This window comes from Melopsittacus undulatus, chromosome 9, assembly GCF_012275295.1.
Source record: "Melopsittacus undulatus isolate bMelUnd1 chromosome 9, bMelUnd1.mat.Z, whole genome shotgun sequence".
In the NCBI taxonomy this organism is placed as follows: Eukaryota; Metazoa; Chordata; class Aves; order Psittaciformes; family Psittaculidae; genus Melopsittacus; species Melopsittacus undulatus.
In genome coordinates this window covers 17,628,628-17,653,855 of record NC_047535.1, presented here as the reverse complement: position 1 = coordinate 17,653,855, position 25,228 = coordinate 17,628,628, and the positions used below count along the sequence as shown (strand labels likewise).

At 37.4% G+C, this 25,228-nt stretch overlaps 1 protein-coding gene across 1 annotated transcript in view; it reads right to left on the bottom strand.

The window, feature by feature from the left end:
• Nucleotides 1-25,228, bottom strand: part of THSD4 (thrombospondin type 1 domain containing 4) — a 252,659-nt gene that overhangs the window by 198,307 nt on the left and 29,124 nt on the right. Inside the window, exon 5 of the mRNA XM_005145668.3 lies at nt 8,700-8,802. Coding sequence (XP_005145725.2) covers nt 8,700-8,802 — 103 coding nt within the window. The remainder of the gene's footprint in view (nt 1-8,699; nt 8,803-25,228) is intronic.

The following is a 25,228-nucleotide window of genomic DNA, read 5'->3' as shown; positions in this document are numbered from 1 at the left end:
CCCATCTCCTTTCTCTCACGTTCCTGTCTTCTTAAAAATAAATTCTGTTTACACTTTGGAGTGTACTGAATGATAACATTCAGTGGAAGAGCTCCCATTTTCCCAAAGGCACTAATAACCCTTTACAATTCTTGAGGCTCATCCAGATGTACATCTATAAACATCAAAATCTTCTTGTTCTCATCTCTTTTATCCCATTTTCCCCTTCAAATAGCAAGTAGAAAAGTGGAGAAATTGAGGTATGCACAACAAAACAGAAACATTACAACATGCAGTGCATGTAACCTATGACAGGAAAAAGTTTTACTTCATACATCAGAGTATGGTCCCTGCTTAAAATAGTAGTTAAAAATATGCATGCACGATTATTTGAATTGTAACAAACCACAGGATCTCAGGTAAAAGCCAGGCTGTGGTATCACTAAGCTTGTTATAAATGCAAATCAAAACATGCATATTAATAAAATAATATGTGTAGAATAACTATTAAGAAGATGCCATATAGAAACATTAGTTTTCCATATATATGTATCTAAGCATATTTTTTTATTAAAGCTTTCTATAGAAGTAGTTACATATTTCAGCAATACACAGGATATTTACAATTTCCAGGTCAAGCTCAACACAACAGATGTTCAGGAAGCAGATTTATTGATGAAGTCAAAGAAATGCCTCAGATACTTTAGCACAGCCATACTTTTAAAGCTTTGCAAACTTCCATCTGCTTTCTCTTGTGATTCATTCACAAATCAGGAATAAATAAAGTGGGAGAAAGGGACATTGCATAAATTAACTTCTTGTTTTAATGCGTTTAAATGAATTCTAGTCTCGCAGATAAACAACATTTCAAACAGATTTCAGTTCAAAATAGAATAAATTGTTAGTAAGGTGTAAAAAAAATGTAACTTCACTGCCTCAGATAGAACTTCCAATAAGTCTAAAGGAAATTAGAGCTCATTTTCCATTAGCATTCAAGAACTGTATGCCTATATTATGTACTACTACTACTACTGTATTCCTTAAGCTCCTGTCAGCAATTTTAGGTATATGTTTCAGGATGTCTTGTGTCCCTGCCCATGGCAGGGGGGTTGGAACTAGATGATCTTAAGGTCCTTTCCAACCCTAACTATTCTATGATTCTATACTGATCTGCTACTGGTTTACTGTTCCTGAAACAGCTAGAGATTAAGACTGACCCAACTTAAAAGTAGCCCATCGGATAAAAGAACAGGGCAAGCAAAGCAAAATGTAGTATGCTTCATGTGTCAGTTCATGCAGTGCTTGAAGAAACGGAGCCATCCATTCTCTTAACCTACAAAACAGAACTAAGTTTTCACTAGGTTTTTCCAAATTTATTTTCTAAATCCAAATTATGCTGCAGGATAACCCTGAGGAAAAGTGCATGTGAAATGTACATGTGAACAGCATGTAGAAAGGAACTATACCAGCATAGTTTTTTAACTCTTATTTTAATTAATAGGCATAGACTTTTGCTTTGTAGAAAAGACCTAGGACAAACTCCTAGACGCAATTTTTCTTCTTACATGCATACTAAAAATTATTTTAAGAAAACAAGAGGTAATAATCCCTTAGTGGTTTTTGTGATGAAATATAAGAATGTCAATTCTGTTATTACCTAAAGTCTGTTATTACCTACATTGTGTTAATGCCTGTCCTTAGAGAAGTGTGCGTTATTTGAGGTGTAGCTAATCAACAAATACAAACACCATCTACACATTACATTTTAAACCTCTCAAAACTCTGTTCCCTCTTTGATAAATCTAGCTACAGTATTTCACATATAACAGTAATAACAAGAAGAAGTAGTCATAGAAAATACAATGCATGCAATTAACATACAAGCTTCAAGAACAACTTTCCACAAAATAGAATAAAAGGAATCAAGAAGATTTCTAACAACTGGAGGAAAAAGAAAATAAAATTAAAAAAAAAGAAAAAAAAAGGAAATGGGCAGATATCTATGGAGATGAGAAATGGGAACTTCAAGCAGCTGCCTCACTGAATATAATACTTTGCAGCCAGATGAACTGCAGCACAGCTGGATTACTTTTGAAATACTGTGTATATACTCAAACATCTGTATATTCACTAACGAGAACTCACTAAGAGAAAGTACAAATAGAACAACAAGATTTCTTGTCCTCTAGGTGACAAAATTAGGTTGTCAAAGTATTGCACACAAAACTAAGATAGTACCAGTTCAGCACAGCATATCCTGAGCCACAAAGAACTGGCAGTTTCAATTCAGGAAAGGTCAAGAGTTCATATGTTACCTTTGCTTCTCAAGGACTGCACTCCTCAAGCCAAAAAAATCACAGGCATTCAGGAAACATATACCAGGGCCTACCTTACTAATCTTGCACAAGGATGAATTCTCTAATTACTCTAAACTGAAGTTCCACTTCCAGTTAACTTGAAAAGATGACACAAATGTTATGTTTCCCTGCATGTATCAGATTTTACAATGTCTAGAACAGTTTTATATTAAGATGTGATGAAATCCAACAATGGACACAATGAGTGTTTGCACTAATAAATGTTACAATTCTAACAGAATTAAAGATAACACACCAAACCACTGAAAACAAGTATCATGTCTTCAAGGTTGGCCCAGAATATTCATTCATTTGCAACATTACATTCAATAGTCTGCATTTATATTTGGCCCAAAACTAAAGTTATTTGTGCATATTTGGTAGCTGTATACACATGGCCACGTAGAATAAACTTAGAAGCAATACCTAGAAATATGACAAGCTAAATGTTACTTGTCAGGATTTTCATATTCGTTTAACAGACTTCCAAACACTTCCAGAAAGGGATGTCCTGAGGTTTACTGGGTCTGGTGGATGATTTCTGCTCATCAACCGAATGGAAAATACTCCACAAAACATATTATTGGTGAGACTTTAGAACTGAATAAATGGCTCCTCACAAGCCTATATCCACAAAGTCTAAGGAAATGAGCAAAAATCTCCCAAACCCTGAAACAACTTCCAGAATTCCAGTGCTTAATGCTGCTTGGACCTCTGAGCACCCCACTAAGGCTTTTAAAAGATCAATTTGTTTTTCTTCCATTTTATAATTACTTAAATCATATTAATCAGAGCTCATTCAGAGTCTTCAGTGTCATCAATTACCAGCAGACTGGAGAAGCAAATTAGTATCATAAGTTGGCCCCTACATTTTTGATTTGTTATGAGAAGCTACTTTGTCATTCAAAAGGAGTGAAATCTACTGTTACAAATTCAGCAACAAAAATCATTAAGGAAATAAACCATAGCAGCCATGTATTAAGTCTTCACTCTCCATCCTAAATCCAAAAGTTAATTCAGTTTAAATCATAAATCCCTCTGACCTGACATTAGGTACTGCAGTTGCAATGATTGTTAGGCAGCTGGGAAAGTTATACATTTCATTTTCCCCAGTGCTTATTTTTTCCCAGCTATAGCTGGGAGACATCTATAGCTAGAAGTCAGGTTACTTAGAAGGTATTTTAAAACAAAAGTAAACTCAGAAGGGATTTTATAGCAGGCACAGATCTACCTCTACAGTGAGTTCTGCTGACATTAAAGTAGTTTTAGAGAAAAAGAGTACCATGAAGTCCAATGTGAAAAACACATACAGCAAATACCCTTCCATCCATTCAAAGTCTGGATTCTGATACACTAGAAGCAAACAGAAGCCAGGTGGATTGCCCAACTGCCCTGCAACAAGGCTGGGTGCTGACACCCAGCACTCATCAGTCCCTCTCACTCCAGTTGTTTCTGAATCCCCCATTATGGTGCTCCTCAGTAGTTAGGTTTGACAACAATGGCCAAAGTGCCATTTCATTTATGTAACTGCTGCTTTCATCTACAAGAATTTCTATCCCACTTGAAACTCAGCCTGCCTCGAACCCTGCTCCAAAGAGCAATGTAGTGTACAGGCTGCACACAACTTCTGTCTCTCAGCAATCACATAGAAAAACAAAGCGAAGTTGCAAGGGGAAGCCAGGCCTGGCAAACAGAAGGAATTGGATGAACTCTACCAGGCTTTCCAGAAATCCCTCTTGCTGCCAGAGTTCACCCTGACCCTTGCAGGTCCTGCTCAGGTGAAAGGCCATACTCACGAGGCCAGCTGCCTGCTAATAGGAGGGAGCAGCGGCCCTCCCAGGCCATTGGGTTCCAGCCACTCTCTGCCAGCAACAAACTATTTAAACAGCTTTCAAGATCTGAGCATGGCTCTGTTCCTAGAAACTCGTCTGGCTTGATACAGTGTTTTAAGCCAATGACATCTCAACTCTACCAAGTGGAACTAAATCATCTGCGAGTCACCACCATGACGATCCTTTAGCCATGTCTCATTCCTATTATTACCCTTGTTAGCATCCAGTGACCTCTAACACAAGTCAAATAACTCATAAATTTGAAACAGCAGGAATTCCCACTGTCAATGAGATGCAGGTGAATCAGCATATAAGCACGTTCCCCTGAAAGGGGAGCAATGAAACTAGAGCTGGTTTTCCACCAGCAAACAGCTTTTGTTTTCAAGCAAACACAAATGTCATCTGGAGGAAATGTTCAATCAAGTCTGCATTTTAGAAAAAAATCCCACTAAAATTTTGCTCTGAAAGAACTAAGACTTTGAAAAAAGAAAACAATACTTTCCATGAAAATTTTGCATTTCTTTTAATATGAGGGAAGGGAGCAAATCCTCAGTATCTTTTAGGGGCAAATCACACCTGCATTTCAATGCATCAGGCTTTGATTTGCCAAAGCCTCTTTCATCCCTTTTTTTTTTAAGAAAGTTAAATTGTCTCTCAGGAGAAAGTGCTCAGACTTTATGGTATTACTGTGCTTTTAAATTGCTATGTTTAATAGGAAGAAAAAGGTCGAGTCCCCAGAGACTATGTTTTCAGCTATTTCAAGTTTTACACACTGGAGATGGAATCACATCTCTGCCTAGACTTCCAAGTCCTCTCTGATGTGGGAAGCAGGCAGAGGCAGTCCTGCGGCAGCTGCCCTTGCTGGTTGCCCCGCAAGAGCAGCACAGGCCAGGAAAGCTAAAGATCCCTGCAGGACTCTGCATCTAAAGAGAGCAGAGCTCTTGGCACATGTACTGCTCCTATGCCTACCGGCCTGGCTCAAACAGAAACCCATGGCTAGGACTGCAATATAAAATACTGGCTATCACAAAGGCCTGGCTGTCTTTATTAAAGAGAACTCAAGGCAAGAGGGTCTACAGTTGAGCAGGATTTTCTGCAATTGTTGATACGAAAATACTGTATGTCACAGTGTATTCTGGACATACAAGAGTATCCAGGTATCCTCCTGAAGATGATCCTCTATGAGGCAGATATATTCCTCGAGAGGATTTTGTTTCTTCTTTAACCTTATACAGGTTAAGCCTGCAGTTATCTCCCTCGTCTCAAAATACAGGGCTATTCTTCACTAAGGGAGACTCCCACTGACTCACCCGTTTCAATGTATCAATAGGTTTTCTCCTTTCAGCTGGTTCTTTTCATAGAGATATTAAAATATCAAGCGGTATAGGTTGTGAGTTTTTAACCACAATTAAAAATAAAAGTTAGCTGAAATGAAGAGTTCAAATTAAAGAGTTTCAATCATCAGAATAATTAAAACATTGATTCTGCAGCTTTAAACTTCCTTAGAGGTTTTATGGTCATGTCACTGTGATGTTTTCCCTCTGTCACAAATGGATCTTTCCTCTTGAATCCCACCCTTAAAGTCATTATGTGCTATTGATTCTCCAACACAAACTAAAGGTTTTTCATTAAATACTCTAAATTCATAAGGTTTATAGCCCCTTTGATACAACTGTTTTAATAAAGACAGAAGTTTGTGTTGGAGCAGTAGCAGATAAAACGGGTTGGAAATGCAGCTGCACCAATCTGAATGAGGAAGAAATAAAAATATGTGTATTTTTAAGAAATAATTATAATTACACTTAACTCACCATCAAGACAGGGCTATAAGTTATGGTTTAGCTGCCCTTATTGATCCAACATAAACAGTAGGAGCAAGCTGTGCTATGCAGGGGAGGGGAAAAAAGAAATGAATGTGGCATGTTTTAGATCCCCTGAGTCATCTTTGCTGGCACAGGGCAGAATAAGTCAAAGCTGCTGTGCACGAAGCAAGGAGATGGATGTGGGCTGAGCTGGCTCAGAGCTGGCTGTGTCTTGTCAATATCAGTTTAAAAAGGGATGCATCAAAGATAAATACATCATAAATCTTTGGGCCATGTTGTAGAAGTCATGGTGTCCAGAGAATATGCTTTCAGCCATTGCTTGCTGAGGTACCAAGCTCTATTTGCTGCCTAAATGCATGGCACAAAGTGCCAAAGTTGTATAGCTCTGAAATTTTCTTTTGGGTAACTTCACAATGCCAAACATGACTTTAATTAAAAGCATGGTATATACCTAATGTCCAAAATCCGAGATAAAGAGGTATAGCTCTGCAAGTTTTCACTACACCTACAACAGATAAAACCAGGACCCACATCAGATAAAATCTGGACTGAGGCATCACTACATTAGAAACAAACAGTATTAGATAAAGCAGGAGGTAGATATGAACCTACCTGAATCTTCACTGACCTGAGTTGGGCTGAAAAAATAGCTAACATCACCTGTGAATCAAAGCTGCTCATCTAAAGGAACTACCAAGAGGAAGCTAGCATGCTAAGCACGCACAGAAATGTTCATTTCTGGGTACAGGAAAAAGGAACATCACACACTTGGAACACTCCTTGAGTCTCAGGAAAAATAAATGAACTATGACTTCTAATACTGCCTTCAGCACATCTCTGGAAGAATCTTTATTGTTACAAAATAGGCATTTTGCCTTTGTGCAATAAGGCAAAGCACAGAACCTCAAAAGCTGGCTCAGAGAGAGCTGGTCAAGCAATGCAGTCCAACAAGGGGCTCCCTCAGTCCCGAAGAGCAACACAGTGACAGCAGCACATGCTGGTTTTCCAGCTGACACACCCGTACTTTTTACTGCTTTCCATTCAAAACTTGGTATCAGGCTCTATACTACAGGATAGACATGACACCTCAGCTTATTAACAGTAGCTATGACCCTTTTCTCCTTCTAAACCTATTAGGATGAAGGCAGGGGCAATAAAAATATGAGAACCAGGAGGCATCACACCATCATGAAAGAAACTTTCCTGTTCCTTTTCCAAATCCCTTATTTTGCCTCCCTTTTAGAGCTGAGAAATCAACTTAGCCCAATAAGTTTTAAAGACTGAAGGAAAGTAAAACATACACAGAGTACTAATTGCCCCAGAGCAGATCACTGACACTGAAGGTTCATGCAAATGTGTAAATCTTGCCACAGTGTCTATTTTAGGACATACAGGGGAAGGCACTGCAATCAAGATAAAACATAGTACACAGAAGACTTTATTTGCATTGAAGTCTTCCTGCAAAGAGAAATCCTGCAAATACTGACTGTAATACATTAAAAACCATGGCATAATGTATTATTTCTACTTAATTGTGTGGCATTGGTTTATATGTAGCTACTTAAACAGAATAAAAGCCATGCTCAAGAGACACTTAGAAAAATATAGGTAATTCTCTTCCTTCTACTTTGTTCTTAAATCCAGAAATGATAAGTAGATGGGCCTATATCCTGCAGTTTAAAATTTAGGTGAGACTGTTTCTCCATTTGGAGGGGAGACATTGCACATAATATGGGAAAGAGCACATAAAGCCTGTTGGTACAGGAGACTGTGGGTAATGAAGTCATCATTGTACTCTTCTACTAGTGATTCACACAAAGTGGTTGAATGGCCTCAGAATAATAAAGGTAACTATGCATTTGTATTTCTCTATGCATAAATCCTTTCTGTCTTTGAAGGTTTGTGAAAAAACAATCTTTTTAAAAAAGTAAATTTAAAAAATAAGACAGGAACTATATTCCTCTGAATCCAGAGACACATTTGAAGATTATTTACCTCATAAATAATCATGAATCTCAGCTGAGTTGGGCCCAGCTCTTGTTTACATAAAGAAAACAAAATAAATAGCTATTAACAAAGATGTTTCTGGAGAAAGGTTATGGCCTCCAACTGAGTTTTTATCCTCCAAAGGTTAGGATTCTAGAGGGGTGACAGACCACTACTATTGCTGCCACTGCTATGTGTCCCAGGACAATCAGTTCAACATGCAGCTGGGGAAGTCAATAACACAGCTATCCCTCCCATAGTCATCATCCCAACTGTCAAACATGCATTAGAAAATACAAATCAGACAGCCAGACAGTCCTGAAATGAATGCCAAATGACCACGAGTCACATGCTACACTGGTTTAAATAAAAATTAATTCCATTTACTGAAATGGAGCTATACTGAGACTTTGGCATTAAAAGTAAATACATTAAAAAAAAAGAAGATAGTTAACATGTAGTAGCTGAAATACTGTTGCAACACTACATGGAGCTGATGGTGTATACCAGCCAAAGTAGAATTTACATGCTATCATTCCTGTAAATACTGGAAATACTGATCTGAGATTATTGACTTCTCTGCCCATGAATAAATGCAGCAGATGAACAGATTAAAATAAAGATACAGTCAAAGCATGATGGCTTCCACTGGGTAAAAATCACATTTATCTTTCCAAAACACAATCTGTATAATAATACAAAACCAAATTGTCTTCCCTTACCTTCTGCAAAAGGTTCCCATTCATAAAATCGACCCATAAATGGCTTGTTATTGTATGATGCACACTGCACCTCTCTAATATTTCTGCTGCTTTCAGGACACATCTGTTTAGATAAAAAAGTCACGTTAGAATCAATGGCAATGTTATTACTGCTTTCTCACTTATTTACTCTAGAAAGTTAATGAAGGCATTGCCAAATTCGAATCCAGATTAGATTAAAACAGGTAACAAACTGTGTGCTTTTAAGTAAACGTATCAAAACTAAAAAAAAAAAAAGAATTTGTGGAGTTGAAGGAGCAAGAATTGTACCCAAAAAAAGGCAATTTTTTATTTAGCTGTCATTTTCCTCCGCAAAAAGATGACATTTTAAGATAAATTCAATAAATTACATCCAAATCATTTCCTGTCTACAACAGCTTCACATTTTTCATTATTAATTTTCTGGGCTCAGATTCAACAGAGTTGAAACACTGAACATACATGCTTCCATAACTTATTAAAAGCTGGCCACACCAGCTTCTTCTCATCCTATGCTTCAATACCATATTACCACTTTTTTATTTCTACATGCTGTTATTACAGTCATGTCCTGGGTTCAGCTGTAACACTGCTTTGTATTTTAATGTGTGCCTCCAAATGCTTGCTTAAGAGTTCTTGAAGCTAAATAGTTGAAACAGCTTCCTATATACAAGCATGTGCACACACACACACACATATTGAGGTAGGGCAAGTTTTACAGATAGAAGTAACATCTTTTATTAAGTCAGTTTCAATGCGAGCCTTTGGCAGAAAAGCCTTGCTTAGATGTGAAGCAGATTCCAAAAGTAAATACAAGTTAAATACTTAATTACTTTCTTCTGCGTGTATCCTCACACTCAAGCAGTTACAGCAGAACACTACACTGTGTGTGGGCACACACAAAGGGGACAAAGATTTCTAGAAAAGGTGGGGGTTAATTAGAATAATTTCTATGCTTGGATAAGCTTTGGTCTCAGATGCGTTCTTTTCAGGTAGCCTTTAGATTATCAAAACGGCTATTAAAAACACTATTCAAGTGCAATACAAACCACCTGAAGAACTGGACTAGAACAGCGGAGTATTTTTTCATATAGGAGACATTTCAAGGGAAACCTAGAGGCAACATTATGTGAAAGCAGCATGGCTAAATAACTGTTTTTGAAGGGAACAGCAAGAGGATTAGTAAGAACAGCTCTTGTTGCAACTGCAACTCAGTTCTCTTACGTCTATATAGAGGAAAAGATTGGTTGTCTTTGCAGTGAAAGCCAGCACACCAGAGGTTCCAAAGGAGTCTGCTTTGTATCCACCATCTCTATATGATGATGTTTGTAACTCGATCAGTGAGACGTTAAAGTCAAGAGCTTTCAAGTGGGTTATAAACTGTACAAAAGACATGCCTGGGGGAAGGTTCAAGGACAACTTTATCTTCTATGAGAATCACAGTAACAAGTCTTCTAGAATAAACACTGCTTCTGGCCAAATGGCCATCTGTGCTTTGCTCACCCACCCTTTCGAGATCTCCAAGTATATGCAAATATTGTTTCTTCAACAAACCTTCTAATGAAAAAAAAAACAACCCACAACCAAACAAAAAAGCCTCCTGAAAATAGGACAATGAGCCACCAAACTCCATTGGAAGGGTGGGACCAAAAGCCTTTCTAGTGCCACATGCTGAAAGCAAAGCTATATTCCCACAACTGAAATACACATCCTTACGTCTGTGACAGCAATGCAGCAAGGGAAATTCAGCTGCAACAACCAACCAACCATGGCTAGGAACCTTACATTTTTCATGGAAACCAATTATAGCACATATCCCTGAGGTGAAGGGATGGAACCTGAGCTGGCATAAATTAGGATCACCACATAAACTTACAGCAGAATGACATCAGTTTGCACCAACAAAGAACACAGCCTGAAGGGTTTCTTCTTGGAACACTCTTCCTTTTTTTTTTTTGGCACACATTTACTGACAGCCTATTGTGAAGTTTTGTTGTTTCTTGTTTTTCCTTTTCTAAGCCTTGTGCTCTTGTGTACCAGTATTTCTGGCTCGTATACCATTTCCTGTACACCCCGTTCATACCAACTGCAGATAATGTATGAATATAAAGACCAAGATATTCATTGCTGTTGCCAAAAAACAGTGACACCCGCCCCTTCTAAGATCATTTTTATATAGCTACAATTTCTGTTTTTAAACTTACTGAAAGTTACTCAAAGGACAGAGGCCCCATTGCTTTAAAGCAGGACAAAGGGCTGACAAATACACTAAAAATTGGGTGGATCAAGCCAAACTCAGAAGAAAAGGCTAACTCAGTAACATCCCTGCTATTTTAAAAGTCCCAACTCAGTCTTCTTTCCCCTATTTCTTTCATCGGATTTTAACTACAAAATAAAGTTATGAGTAAAAATCGGAGAGTGTGACCTACAGATTATGCTCATTTTAAAATGTTTCATGAAAGAGTTACCTACCATGTACAAGTAGTCAAACTTGCTACAGTTTATGAATCACCAAGGCCAAAAAAAGTTATACTATGCTCTATGTTATATTCTAGTTACCATCTATACACCATTTATTACCCCTGCCTAACTTCTTAATGCATAGCCGAATGAAATGATAGTTTTACGCCACCTCCTGCTCAGCGCCCCTGAAAATAAAATCCCTGAGCTTTTTACAGAAGACCTAAGAGTGCCAGGCACTTTGTCTTGGCCTCTCTTCTTTATGTACTCCTTGAGCATGCAATCTACCTTTACACTTTAATTTTATTACTGTCTCTGTCACAAACACATATAGCTTGAATATAAAACTCCTAAAAGACAACAAGCATTGGTGTGAGCAGATAACAATGCCAAAGAAAGCTCATGTTTACAATGCCTATTAGTTGTACTTCATTATTTGCTTCCCAGCTCACACACTTGGCTGGGAGATACAGGGAGCTTACTGAGGACAGATCAGGGTGTCCCATAGCACCACATGCAGCAGGTCCCACCTGTGCTTGGCTCACACTCTGTCCAAGGACCTGCCCATGGCAAATCCCTACACTTTTCCAGGCCCTCTCCCAAATAAACAGCAATTTTGCTTTAAAAAGCAGGCATGTTGGCATGTTTACAGATCAAGAATGTTCCTGTGGCTAAGCCAGAGTACTAGGATTTAAACAACCTGGATCTCTTTCCAAAATCTCCCAGAGGCCTTTAGAATGAACTTTGCTAAAGTATTTAGCCTTACTGTGTGATTCCTCCTACGTGATAAGAGGGCATTAGGATTGTGCTGCCTCGTAGGGCCTTGGAAAGTTTTGCTGAAAACAGAATGTTGACTTTCTTCATTGCTTTTTAAATAACAGATCCAGAATTAATTTTTTTTCCTCAAAAACTTTAGTTTCTTTTGTGATTACTGAAAGAGTTACCTGAAGTTTTTATAGGGGGGTTGATAAAAAAACAGGATGGCCCCTTTGCGTGTTTGTAATAAAGAAAAGAACAGAAACAAAATTTCTTTTTTTAATCAGGTCTGTGGAGGCCAGATAAGCAAAACATATGCATTGCATCTATGAAGATAAATATCAGATTCCATCATGTAAAGGCAGATATAAATTATCTACAAAACTACCCTGTGCTGGGAAATGTGGGGTTTTTTTATAATTATTATTTTTTCAGTTGTGCACTATAAAACTAGAAAGAGCATCTAGAATTCATAATCTTGTATGGGTTTAGATGATGTCTCTCCTCATTAAAACATGCTGCTTGGAAAAAAACAATGCTGTAAAGCAAGCATGCAGGACCTCCAAAGTGATGGACATTTTCTCACCAGATAAGATGCTTTCAGAGCTTCCACTGCTGCATTTTGATGCAGCTGTTTCAATGAGTTGCAACACTACATGGAGCTGATGGTGTATACCAGCCTGGCCCACTTTTCTTCCTGTACTTTCAGAACGTGAAATTTACAGCAGCAGCACAGCACTGTGTTGATGAGGCATGCAGTGCTTATGACAAAACATTTTAGAAATATCCTTTTGTGGTTTTGGACCTTTGGTCAAATTCTTGAAATGCATCTGTCTGCAGCTGTTAGAATCTTTGTTCTTCTGAAATAGTAGCTTGCTTTAAGCCTCAGTTTCATCTGAGACACACAGGTAGGAAAATATTCTGAGGACAATATAGAGTACTTCTCTTTGCCATGTACCATTACAACACTCTTAAAATGAGCTGCTAGTACAACTAAGACTGTATGACAAAGAAATCACCCTACTTGCTTTTTAGGTCTTGGGAAACATTTGAAAAGCACAGGGTTTTAACCAATCTTCAACACCTTGGTTAATTAATGAAGTGTTGGCAAAGCACCAGAAAATTATCAGTCTGGCAGCAAACGTGCACTCACACTGGATGCAAGCCTGACATTAGCAAAGCTGTTTTAAAGCTGCACTGAGATAATGCACTTCTGGAAATAAATATATGGGACATTTCAATCCTGAAACCACCTCTAAAAGCAATTAAAACATTGACTAAGATTTTTGGCACTGTTTCATTTTTATGACCTACAGTTACCAGATAGGCCTTATAGTCATTCTGGATTCTCCAGACTCTGGCATAATTCACAATTCATATTTTCTGTATGTACAATACTATATATTAAATTAAGTCCAAGTTGTACCAGTTGTACTCCAGTTTTCATTTCCTTCAGTGGTTCTATCTAATCATATTAATCCTCCGACATTCCAAATGATAAACACATCTCCAAAGAAAATCAATTAAAATACTTGTTTCTGAAACAGTAATCTGAAAATTCTTCTTTCATTTTCAGAACATACTCTTAAAAGCAGCAAGTCCTTTCAATATGCAGACTATATACATTCCAATTCTTTATGCAACAATCCTCCATGTCTGCAGGAAACTTCTGCTCTGAAGTGCCTTGTTCCTCCTGAAGCCTATGGAAATTCTGTGTCCACATCTAAAAGCAGAATCTTGAGTCATTCGAATTTTGCCAAGAACCACACACACACACCCCTATCAGTGTTGCTTAGAATCAAAGCAACTTACTTTTGTCTAGCTGAAACGCCTCCAGAATTTAAACTACTGGAGACGCTTTTATACCCCTAATAGTTCTAACTTTTAAAAACAGCAACAAAACATGAAGATAATAGTCTGCCTGCTACAGAAAGAAATAAGATCCATTGAATGTGTCTATATACCCATGGCACAAACTATCAGGGAGGGGTTTTATTCAAATGGAATTGGTGTTTCTGAAAAACAAAATCATGCAAGAAACTTTAAGATACTACATGTTAAAAATAATGTGAAGGGCAGCTTTGCATTAAACTAGCACTAGCCAGCTCTAGTTACAGTCCATGACCACAGACAGTACACTATAAATGTCTGGCTTGAAAATGGAATAAAAATTAACATCTGTGAATGGACTGGTATCTGGACAAGTTTATGGGGAATGAGCACATGTATTGCTGAAATGTCAGCACTGCCTGAAGCTATGAATTTACACCTACATGTCTGTTGCAATGGAGATTAAGGTTAGTTATGATAATCGCCATAAACTACTAACTCTCATTACTAACCAGAGATTCTGAACAATGCTGAGTCTAAGGGAGCAAGCAATACAGGGTTGCAGCCTTTCTTTTTACCCTCACTGCTTTCAAGGAACTGCCTGTCATAGATGGAAAAGACTTAGAGGTGTGCACAATACAAAATCATTCTATTTCCATCATGCCCATTCAGCTAGGAATAAAATTGTGTTTGGAAAAAGGAAAATGGTCCATGGCAGAGCTGTACAGTAGGGTGCTTGCCTTCCCTGAGGTACTTGCTGGCTACCTCTGCCATGGGTAAGAGAACTGCTATCATTTCAATCTGGAACTTAAGAATCCTTTTTTCAATTAATGATTTTAACTTCGCACTAAGAAAGTCCTCTGAATTTAACCAGAAAAGTCTTTAAAGTGTTACCCAAACCTAACCTTTATTGACTTTGCAATATATCAAACAAATAGGTATTAATGCATACCACGGCAAGTGCATCTGCTACTTTCCCTTCCATAACACTTTACAAATGAAAACACCGTATGTCTGATAATGGGGAAGAAAGATCAACCCAACAGATGGAAAAAGTATTTCTGCTTAACTTTACAGATTTGTGGCTTTTTTTAAATTCTCACTGACAGACCCTTGTGATTGGATTGAAATACCTTATTTTATTTAAGATTTTCAACAACTTTCAAAAGATTCACGTCCGTTTTGGTTTTGTTAAATAAAATGTTAGCCACTCACCCATCCCACACAAAGCATCTACACTGATCTCATGCGCATGACTGGAAAGGTTTGGCACTGTAAGCTTAGGAGGGGCTCACCAAAAAACTAAGCTAGGAAAATTAACAGTTCCTCAGTAGTACCAAAAATGTGTCAAAGAAATCATCCATTTCTGTTTATTGCTAAGATTTTACAAATGCTATTCCAAAGAAACCAAACCAAATAATCAAACAACAAAAAAATCTGAGAAACAATAACTGGTTTCTAAAAAATCTAAGTTGAAAAATTAGAATATGGAAGACAGATACCAAAAACAGACTTTTCTGGAACAGACAATCATCTGGTGTAAAGCGATATGCAAGTGTGTTATGGGAGTCAGAGCTATGTCAATTCACACCTGCCAATGATCTAGCCCGTTGACTGTTGCTAGCCTTCTTTTTGATCCAGCAAAATACCAGATGACGGTTGACCCATTCCAAAGCCTTTTTTTCAAAATGTAGTTACTATTTTACTGTCACAAATTTCTTTTAGTGCCCAGTTCCCTGAGCAAAGCAGTACTTCAGTATTGAGACTGAAGTGCCACAGAAAGTTCTTTACATGATCCCACTCAAGCATCAAAAGCTTGGCATTTGCAACAGAAATCATAACTACTTTGTACAACAGCTGTTCTCAGTCTCAGCAGTGGTATCATTTTTCTATGTAAATATTAAAAAATCCACAAAATACAAGAATCCCTTCATTCAAATATCTATTTTTAGAAACACTACATAATGCTCAAGGTGCTTAAACTGCACACTATTGCCTCATTTAATGTAAAATCAATGAAAAGTTATTTCCATTTGACACAACCTGGCTCAAAGTCTGAAGAATGCCTTAACATGGAAGCTTTCAGCCTCACTGCAGATTCAGTGTCTCATCTGTCTACATTGTTCAACTATATCTGAAAAATAGAGCATGTTTTAATAGTATTCCTCAGAAAATGTACAGTTTATGTACTAATGATATTTTCATATATAAGTATCATGCTTTATACTAGAAAAATCAGCCACTCCAAAACTCTTTTTGAAAGGACCCGCCAATATCAGCTTTGAAAAACCCTGACACAAACTCATACTTGAGGTAACTCTAGTGAAATCAACAGACTTCAAGCAAAGATGATATATCTAGTCCTTGTAGCTTGTAGAATATTATGTCAATGCAATAAAATTTCTACTTTAGTGTTTCCAGCAGTATTTGATTTTTTAAAAACAATGTTCTTGCAGCAGCCTTTCTTTCTGGGGTGCAGTCTTTATGTCACGTAGGTGTCACTATACTCTTTTATTCTATCAGCTGCATCAGTACAAGGAAATAACCCTTTACGAATTTTCTGTATGAAAGCCTCATCAATTTAAATGGAAAATCAATTGCATGCATTCCATTTAAATGACTGGCCTTTGTGTAGGAGGAAGGACTACCTGAATGATTCTAGCAGAAGGACTGAAAGCTTAGGAAACTTTGATTTGTATTACCATAATATTCCACTTTCTAAAAATTCTTATTACAGCATTAATCACAATATTCTTAGAGAAAGATTTCTATTCTGACAACCTGTCACCTGACAAGCCTTCTGTTGCAGGCAACAGAAATGTTTACGCACTGCTATGTGAGACACAGAAGCTACTACATTTAGGGTGAATTCTGTTAAGTCCATTGAGAGAATGCATTTTGTTCTTTTTTGATTAAAAAAATAAATAAATAATGCAAACAGATAAAACCCTCCTACCTACAATGTGGAACAATTCATTTTCCACAAAAAGTGAACAATTACAGATCATCATTAAAGCAACTTAAAAATAACTGAGTTTGCATGAGCCAAATGTAGCAGAAATCACAGCATTACTCATATTTTTAGAGCTCTTGTTTCCAGCAAAAATGAGGTTCCGACATAACATGCACCGTTTCTGCAAGATAGTCTTTCTTCCCAGGTCATACAACTTAAAAAAAAAAGGCACCTTTAACTAGCAGATACATTTACCATATTTTACAATGCTTCGATAGAGCTACAGCTGGTAGCACTGTCCATTGTCAAACTGCAACTGTTCAAACTAAAGCTTTCCACTCCTGGTATCTGTCTTAGTCTCATTTTTTTGACTGAAGTTTTTCATCCCAAGAAGGAGTCTGAAGGGAGACAAGAGGGGGAAATGCTTTATTTTTTCCCATGCTTCAAAGATTCTGATTTGATTTTTTTTTTTTCAAAATAGAAGTGCCTGTTTTATTTAATGAGCAAAATGAAGTCAGCCAAGAAAGTGGGTTTGTGTCAAGAATGCATCCTCTGCCTTTATATGGAAATCTACCCAAATAAAGCCAGGCCACAAGGTTCTGAAAAAATGCTGATAATCATACTCTGTACACGCTCACTCAAAACTTGCTAAAGTTCCACAGCTAAACTGCTGGAACAATCTGTTTACAAGAAGTGTATTCCACATCCGAGGCTAAAAGAGGCTGAGAAGTTTTCCAGCAACTATAGGTATGTGGCTCCTGAGGTCTGTATCAGGGGCAGGCACTGGAAATGAAAGCAACTCTTTGCGCTTAACAGCCCCTTCAGCCTGTTGCAGGCAGCATGGACAAAGCAAGGAAGAGGCCTAATGCAAATGCCTGTACCTAAAATGCATGGAATACTTTGGAAAACCTTAGGACTTAGGACTGGTATTGAAGACATCAGACTGGATGATCAAGCCAGCTGAAGAAGGTACTGAGAAGAAAAATGAAACTGGAGAGAAGCTGGGGAACCTAAGAAAAATGGGGAGATGGAAAATATTAAACAAGGTACTAACAGAGTAAGAAGCGAGACAGAGCAAGAAAATATAGTGTGACCACTTCTGCCAGAGGGAAGAAGCAGAGAGTGGCTGTATTTGGGAGAACGGCAGAAACAGCTGTGAGAAAAACCTTTGAGCACCATGGCAAGGCATTTCATTACCCTGTAGAGCAGTACAGGGCAAATGCCTTCTACCATTAGCTCAACTGCAGTGGTCTGGTGAGTCCTGTGAACAGTGATGGATCGCATGATGGTATTCTGGTTTTGAAGGCTTTTTGTTTTTGTTTTAAAACTATGAAGTTACACACAGTAAGTCAGAGGACATTAAAAGAATGTTTAACCTCAACTTAGAAGGGATTGTCCATACAATTACTATATAATTTGGTTATTTCTTTTCCTGCAAGGTCCAATCTCAACTATATAATTACATGCTATTTTTTCCATATGATCTGCAACTCATTCAGTGCACAGAATGGACTTACTCTGGGGATAATCAAGAATGTTTAGTTAGAAGAGTTATTTACATAATCTGTCTTAGTGACTATAGCAGCTAGTAAGTGTGCAATGGACATAGAGAACAAGGAACATGAAAGACAGTCTGCAATCTGTGGAACTAGCTACTCTACTAGTTTGAGTGGAAAATGTCACATAAAGCGCAATTTACTTAATCCAGTCCTTTCTCAGTTTGTGAACTATGTGCTTTCCACTCGGGTCTGACTGAAAACTTCCAAATTTGATTTCCAGCTGAGCTGTGAAATCATAATTAGAGTTTTGGCCAATGCAAATTTTGCTTTGACATTGTTAAGTAATCAATAGATAATGAACATAGGGAAAAAAAAATCTAATCTCAATTACTCAACATGAAGCATTAAATCATTGAATGCTTTTTTTAAACCACATTCTTCCATATCTCAGCTCCCTTTCTTATAATAGAGATTAGATCTTGCTGTCACACAGCAGCTTTGTGAATGTTAAATCAAACACTGTAGTAATAGTATCAATGACTAGTCCTAGAGAATCTCATCTTCTGCAAGGAGCATTTTAAGGCAGGAAGCCAAAGGCTGAATAATAACAACACTGAGTAGCGTATTACTAATAACTGTGGGTCTATGTAGGCTCCCTGGGGTAAAATAATAAATTATAAGGTAATTAAACAATTTTTCTTAACAGACAAGATTTACCATAGGATTGCTGACAATCCTCTAGTGCTGAAAGCTCTAAATCTTTGCAGGTTTGACTTTTTCATGTTAGTCCTTTTAACAGCACTTTGCTGCTCAAACTGAAACTACGCACCATCGCAAAATATCGTCATCAAAAAGTGACCCAAAGTGAGGTCTAAAAACAGCCGTCAAGATAATTAATATGCTTGCTATCTTTAACAAATGATAATGCAAACAGAAATACAGAAAAGGAAACAGTACATTGTTTGGCTGGAAAGTTACTGAATGTGAAGCCAAAACCCAAGGATAGTTTGCAGCAAAGAGCAGGGGATGTTTCAGTGGCTTCTTCCCCCTACCATCCATTGCCTCTCCAACACTGCAGTGACAGATACAAAAAATACAGGATTGGCTTTTCCAGAAAGAAAAGTCAAGAGTCTGAGGATAAACAGCCTTAGCAACCTATCACTAGAAAGAAGCTCTGCTTTATTAATTACACTTACATGTCTCTATGTGAGTAATATGCTGCATGCAAAGGTGTTTATTCTGGACAAACACAAAGCACACTTGATGAACATCTGACAGCAGGTGTTTTCTACACAATCAACGAGAATGGTAAACAAATGTTCATAAGTACAATGTTTAAAAAAATTGTAAATTAAGGGATTTCCCCTGATCCAAGTTTTAGACAATTGCAGCTTCCTCTGCATCAAAAACCTGGATGCGATTAAATTAACATGGATAAAATGCATATTTTTTGTTCATTATAGGGGTGTTGAATAATTATGCTCAGAATTGACAAAAAAAACCAAAGACAAGCTGGAATGCCTTTAAATATCTCCCACAACACTTGTCTATATTGATAAATTACAAGTACTCAAACTTACATTACCCTATTAAGCAAATCTACAATATGCCAGGAATGCAACTGTCTGACTGCAAGTCTGAAGTCCCAAGTTTCCCTGATCCATTCCTTCTTCAAAGCCTGGCACAGAGGTTATGTCTGAACAACAACCAGGCCACGCATCTAGATCACCCTGATCAGTCATGGTTCAGTGTGGAACAACAAAAACAACTGCATTTCAACAAGCACCCAAATGAGGTTTCCAACCCACTCCGCAGTATTTTGAGTGCTAATGCTGCTATTCAGAACTGATGAAGTGATTGGATAACTGGATCTTTTCCCTCTTTCCTCTTCCCCATGACACAGGCTTTTCACTTCCTATAAGAATAAGAATGGTAACTTCTCAGACAATTCCAATTGCTGTGTGAAGCCTACCATTCACAGTTCTCTGGGAAGTTAGGAAACAAATGTTTTAGGCAACTGACAGACATTTTGGTTCTGATTTTGAGGCACTTAGAAGAATTATTAACATTTTATATCATGCTATTGTTATGCATAAACAAGGGTCTGAATTTTCAGCTGTTCTTTGTTCACAAATTAACTTCAACCAGTACATGCACTTCTCCAGCTTCACTCTTTAACAGGCTCAGAACTAAAGAAAAAACCTTAGAGAAGAAAAATGCATCACAATGCTTCCTGCAGTGTTGTACGTTCTGAAGCACTACTGCTAACCATACCTTTGGAAATACTTCTGTACATTAAAAATCAAGAAAATACATATTGGGAAGTTGACAAAGCCTCTGGAAAATTTAGCTATCAGAATGCTCAAGCTAAGCCTCAAACATATTAATGCTGCTAAATGTATACAAATTGACTAACTCCTATGCTAAAAAATGGTAACTGTCTGTCACATATAAACAGCAAGAACTGATAAGAGAATTGACTATGATACTTAGGAGCAATGGCATGAATTGCTCCTAATTCAAAAAGGATTTGAAAACTTAGGCTGAACATCACAATGTTATTCAGACAATTTTACAAGAGAAGCGATTTTTTGTATGACACTAACCATGGTCCATTGTCCTGAGTTATACTCAAAATGGCTTGAGATATCTCATATTTACTGTGAAGTTATGTATGGCACTGCTTCAAAAGCACTATTGTTCTCTATGGAGTAAACATAATTGCAGTCAGCATGGGCCCTCACTACAGATTTTCCAAATTGATGGTGTGAATCCCACTTCTTCTTTCATAACATTTCAGTGGCTGAGAGGGTTGGTGCAGTTCATTAAAGATCAGAACTCAAACTAGAAGCATGTCCCAAAATGCCTCAGTCATAAAAAAGTTTGTTCTGCATGCCCCAAGGCAGAGTTAAGATAGTTCATTGACTCGTTATGGTGAGGTTGGCATTTCTTGCCTTAAAAAATTTAATTCTTCTATGTGTAAACTGAACATGAAAGTTTCTTCCTGTGCCTTTTGGATAATGCCCTTGCACTTTTTGTAGATTTTTATTACTGATACACACTCTCAAACTTTATCTTCCTGGGGAATATTTCTGGTTTATTGCCTTAAGGTGTTTATCCAAGTCTCCACTACATTTTATTTATACCTTCATAATTTGTCTTTGGAGAAAGACAAAAATCTCAATTTCTGTGACAGATCCCAGGGGTCATTTCTCCTGACCTGGAGAATACAGGTTATGACTGTAGTGAGTATACATTACAAAATTTTTACCTGTACCTATCCTTTTAGTCTCTTTCTATAGTTCTTTGCATAACAGGGCATTAAATCATGACTTTTGGACTCCTAGATGCTAAATTAAAGTAACTTAGATTTATTGAGCAAAGCAATTGAATTTTCAATTAAAAATCATAAGCCTCTAGACATCAAATTTTTCTGAGTTGTGTGATTCTGGCTTTATTGAACATATATGAGGTTAGTAATTAACCTAGTAATAAATCACGTAAAACAGCTAACTTAGTGTTCTGTTACTGGCATACTTGTGGAATAAACTATTTGAGAGAGGTTCTAAAGTTATCCCAACACATTTTTCCTAATGATTTAAGGCAGACAGTTTCTCACAATTAAGTTCTAACAGGAACATCATAATGCAAAACATTTTCTAACACAGTCTTCTCAGTTGTTGAAGAGGATGTCATAAAGCCACGGTGCAGAGATGCAGAGGAGAAAACTGTGGTTCAAGAACTTAATCAAAGATGCCTCTATGTGGTCCTTTTTAATACAAGGGGCAACTGACAGAACTATGTAGGATATTTTACAAGCACTATCTCTGTGCCTCTGCCTGGTGAGTTAAGACCCCATTAGTGGCAACACATTCTGAATTAATATTTACACAATTCTGCTTCAAATATCAAAATAGCCAAAGAAAGAACAGCACAGCCCAAAGTAACGTAAGCTTTTAATAAGTTTCCTATACACCCACAGAACTACAAGCTACCAAACGTACATACAATCCCACAGTGTTTGCAGGGAAAATTCCTCACAAAGTTAAATTTCCTCAGGAAAAGATATGTCATCATAACCCTGCTTTACCACTTCTGTCAAACACCTACTCTATACAAATACCAAAATGAAAATAAATAAACCACACAGTAGCTCTTTGGGAATAAGAAAGGGCTTTTCAGTTTAAAAAAGAAAAGAAAAAGCACTCTTAAAAACACGTGGTCTTCTGTTTGTCTTCACCTCAGTATATGAAGACATCCTCACAGGCCCCGTATCACTTCTGCAAAGACCTGTCTGGCAATTGCAGTTTCTGTTCCATACAAAATTAAACATTTCCACTTCTACCTTTGTTAAAACTTGAAACATTGAAAATGTTTCATTTTCTGTAGTGTAGAAAACTTTCAAAAATGCCTGGTCAGAATACCAGCAAGCTGGTGAAACATCCTGAGATCACAAGTGCCAAGGGAGCCTGCCAAGGCCTACCCATATGCTTAGGTGACAGAAAAGCAAAGCAGTCTTTAATGGACTTGACATATTCCTGCAGAACACTTTAATTCTATTTAGTTAGGGTTCTGCTTACAAAAAAGTCTTTCAGTGGGAAAGTGTTAATATACACCAGTCAAAATTAGTATCATTAGCATCATTACTATTCCCTAGGAAATTAAATATATTAATTTACCCCATCACGGTAGATCTGAGGATTGGCCCTGAGCCTTTTACTTCACTTCATCCCTTCAACAGTAAAACCTCTTTCCATTTCCAAAACTGCTTTTCAGATACTTCGCATTCCATGCAAAGATGCCATTTGCAAGCGCTCTACACACAGGAACATAAATCCAAGTTAAGAACTTGTATTCAGAACCAAAAGCTGGATTTTCCATAGCTGTACTACTAGAGTAATAATATGCATAGCTTAAGAGTCAGGGTAAGAAAGCAAAAGTAATCACTGTTTTCTGATTCTATCTATTGCCTGTGTACACTGCCCAAGCAACCTGGAGCCTGAAGTTAATTTATAAATATATTCTCACAAAGAGCTGGTGACTTGGCAATGCGCGAGACAGTTAATAAAAGTGCTCAGTAAACAAATGTTCCATTTGAGTTGCTTCCTTTTTTCTGGTAACAAACGACCCAAACAAGTTTGCATTCAAATTCTACTTCACCCACACCCCTGTATAATTCTCCCTCCTGTAATGCTGAGGGAAGTACGGAAGATTTACTCATCACTCCCCTATCTTGGAGGAACAGATTACATTTGAAGAATCTTAGCTTATGGTTTCAGTTAGATCTGACAGTACTGTTTGTGTGTAAAGGACAGACGTTTGCTCCCTATTCCCTGTTGAAGGAGGTGACAGGCAGCTGTATATTCTGATGTGAATGCATACAAAGCCTATATGCAAGGTGCTGAAGAGGAGAAGCCACTTGTACAATAAGAAAATAGGTTTAACGACCTGCAAAAACACTTGAAGAAATACAAGCACTTTGAGGTTCTCCCTAACCAAACCCCACAAGTTAAACTTTTACAAACCAAGCTGTCAGTCATGTAAAATGAGTTCAGCTATTAATGAAAAAACAATAAATGCACAATAATGAGGAAATGACCTAATGGACCAAGGCAGATTGACTTAATTTGTTATTAATTAACTGCCTGAAGGAGAAAATGTAGAGGGAGTGACCAACACATGGATAACCATTAACACAATACTTCCCGTTCAATAAGTGAGATTTCATTTTTGGTATGAACCAGGAAGTATTAAAAATAAAAAAAAAAAAAGAAAGAAAAAGAAAGAAAAAGATATTGTTCTCTGCATGCTGACAAGATCACTGGTTCATGTCATTGCCAATAAATTAAATTAAAGCCCAGATATAGAAGCATTTAATCAGGAAGAACAAGCAAACAAGTGAAACACTATGGGCCTTGTTTTGCTCTTGTCTGGGCCTTTATACTAAAAATGTTCTCAGCAACTTTTTTATAATTATATTAATTAACACATTCTATGGAGAAAAATAACTTTGACTAGCAATTACAGCTTCTCAGAGGGAAAGAGAAATGTTACTGAATAACAATACCACTATGTAGAGCTCCATGCCTAGAAGAAGCTATATCATCCACAATTTCAATCTGTTATTAAAAGTCTCATTTAACATAAATTATTTCTTTCTAACTGCATTTAAACATGCAACAACAGCAAAAATGCAGCAACAGTACAGCATGCTCACTTATTTTTGCTCTTCATCTATAGAACTCTTCTGTTTAAACAAGTTTCTAAAATTGACATGAAGTTATTTTCACTCCTGTTCCCCTACTACCAAATCTGCCAAAGGCCAGACCACTAATCATACTGACCTGCATGTCTTGCCACTGTCAAATTCACAAAATCGGAGTCCTCTTTTCTCCAGCCCACTTGTCATTTTCAACAAATTTCCTCTACAACCCTTCCTTCTCCATACCTTGGCTATCTGGGATTACATCTTTCTTCTAGCTCATTTCTAACTTCTTCACCTCTCACACCTTTTCCTCTGAAAAGAGATCTTTCCTGGAAAGGATCTTGTTACATTCCTGAAATTAAGCAGAATACTGTCCAACTTTTTGCCTTGATGTAGTAGGGGATGAAGTAAAGACTGGGATATTTGTGTACTGCAGTGAGCAAATTCAGCACAGAAAACTTTCCAAATTAATGCCCATGTACTAAGTTCATTTCCCATTTCCTTCAAAAAAACAGTGTTTTTCAAAAGAGCTATTTGTACCAGAGACTATTCTCAGAGGCTCAAATTAGCCCTTTCATGTTTTCCATTTCAGACAAACACACTAAAAGTTTCCTGACATTAGAGCTCTGCAATCAATTGCTCTAGTTCCAAATCAATGGACTTTATTCATAAATAAAGCAGATGTAATAACTGCTACACTGAGAGACAGAAAAAGCACTCATCTGCTTTGTTTAGGTCATGTTTTTTTATCCTGATCGTATGTTCTGTTGCTACATCTCCACTGTGCATGCTTCCACTAAACAAAACA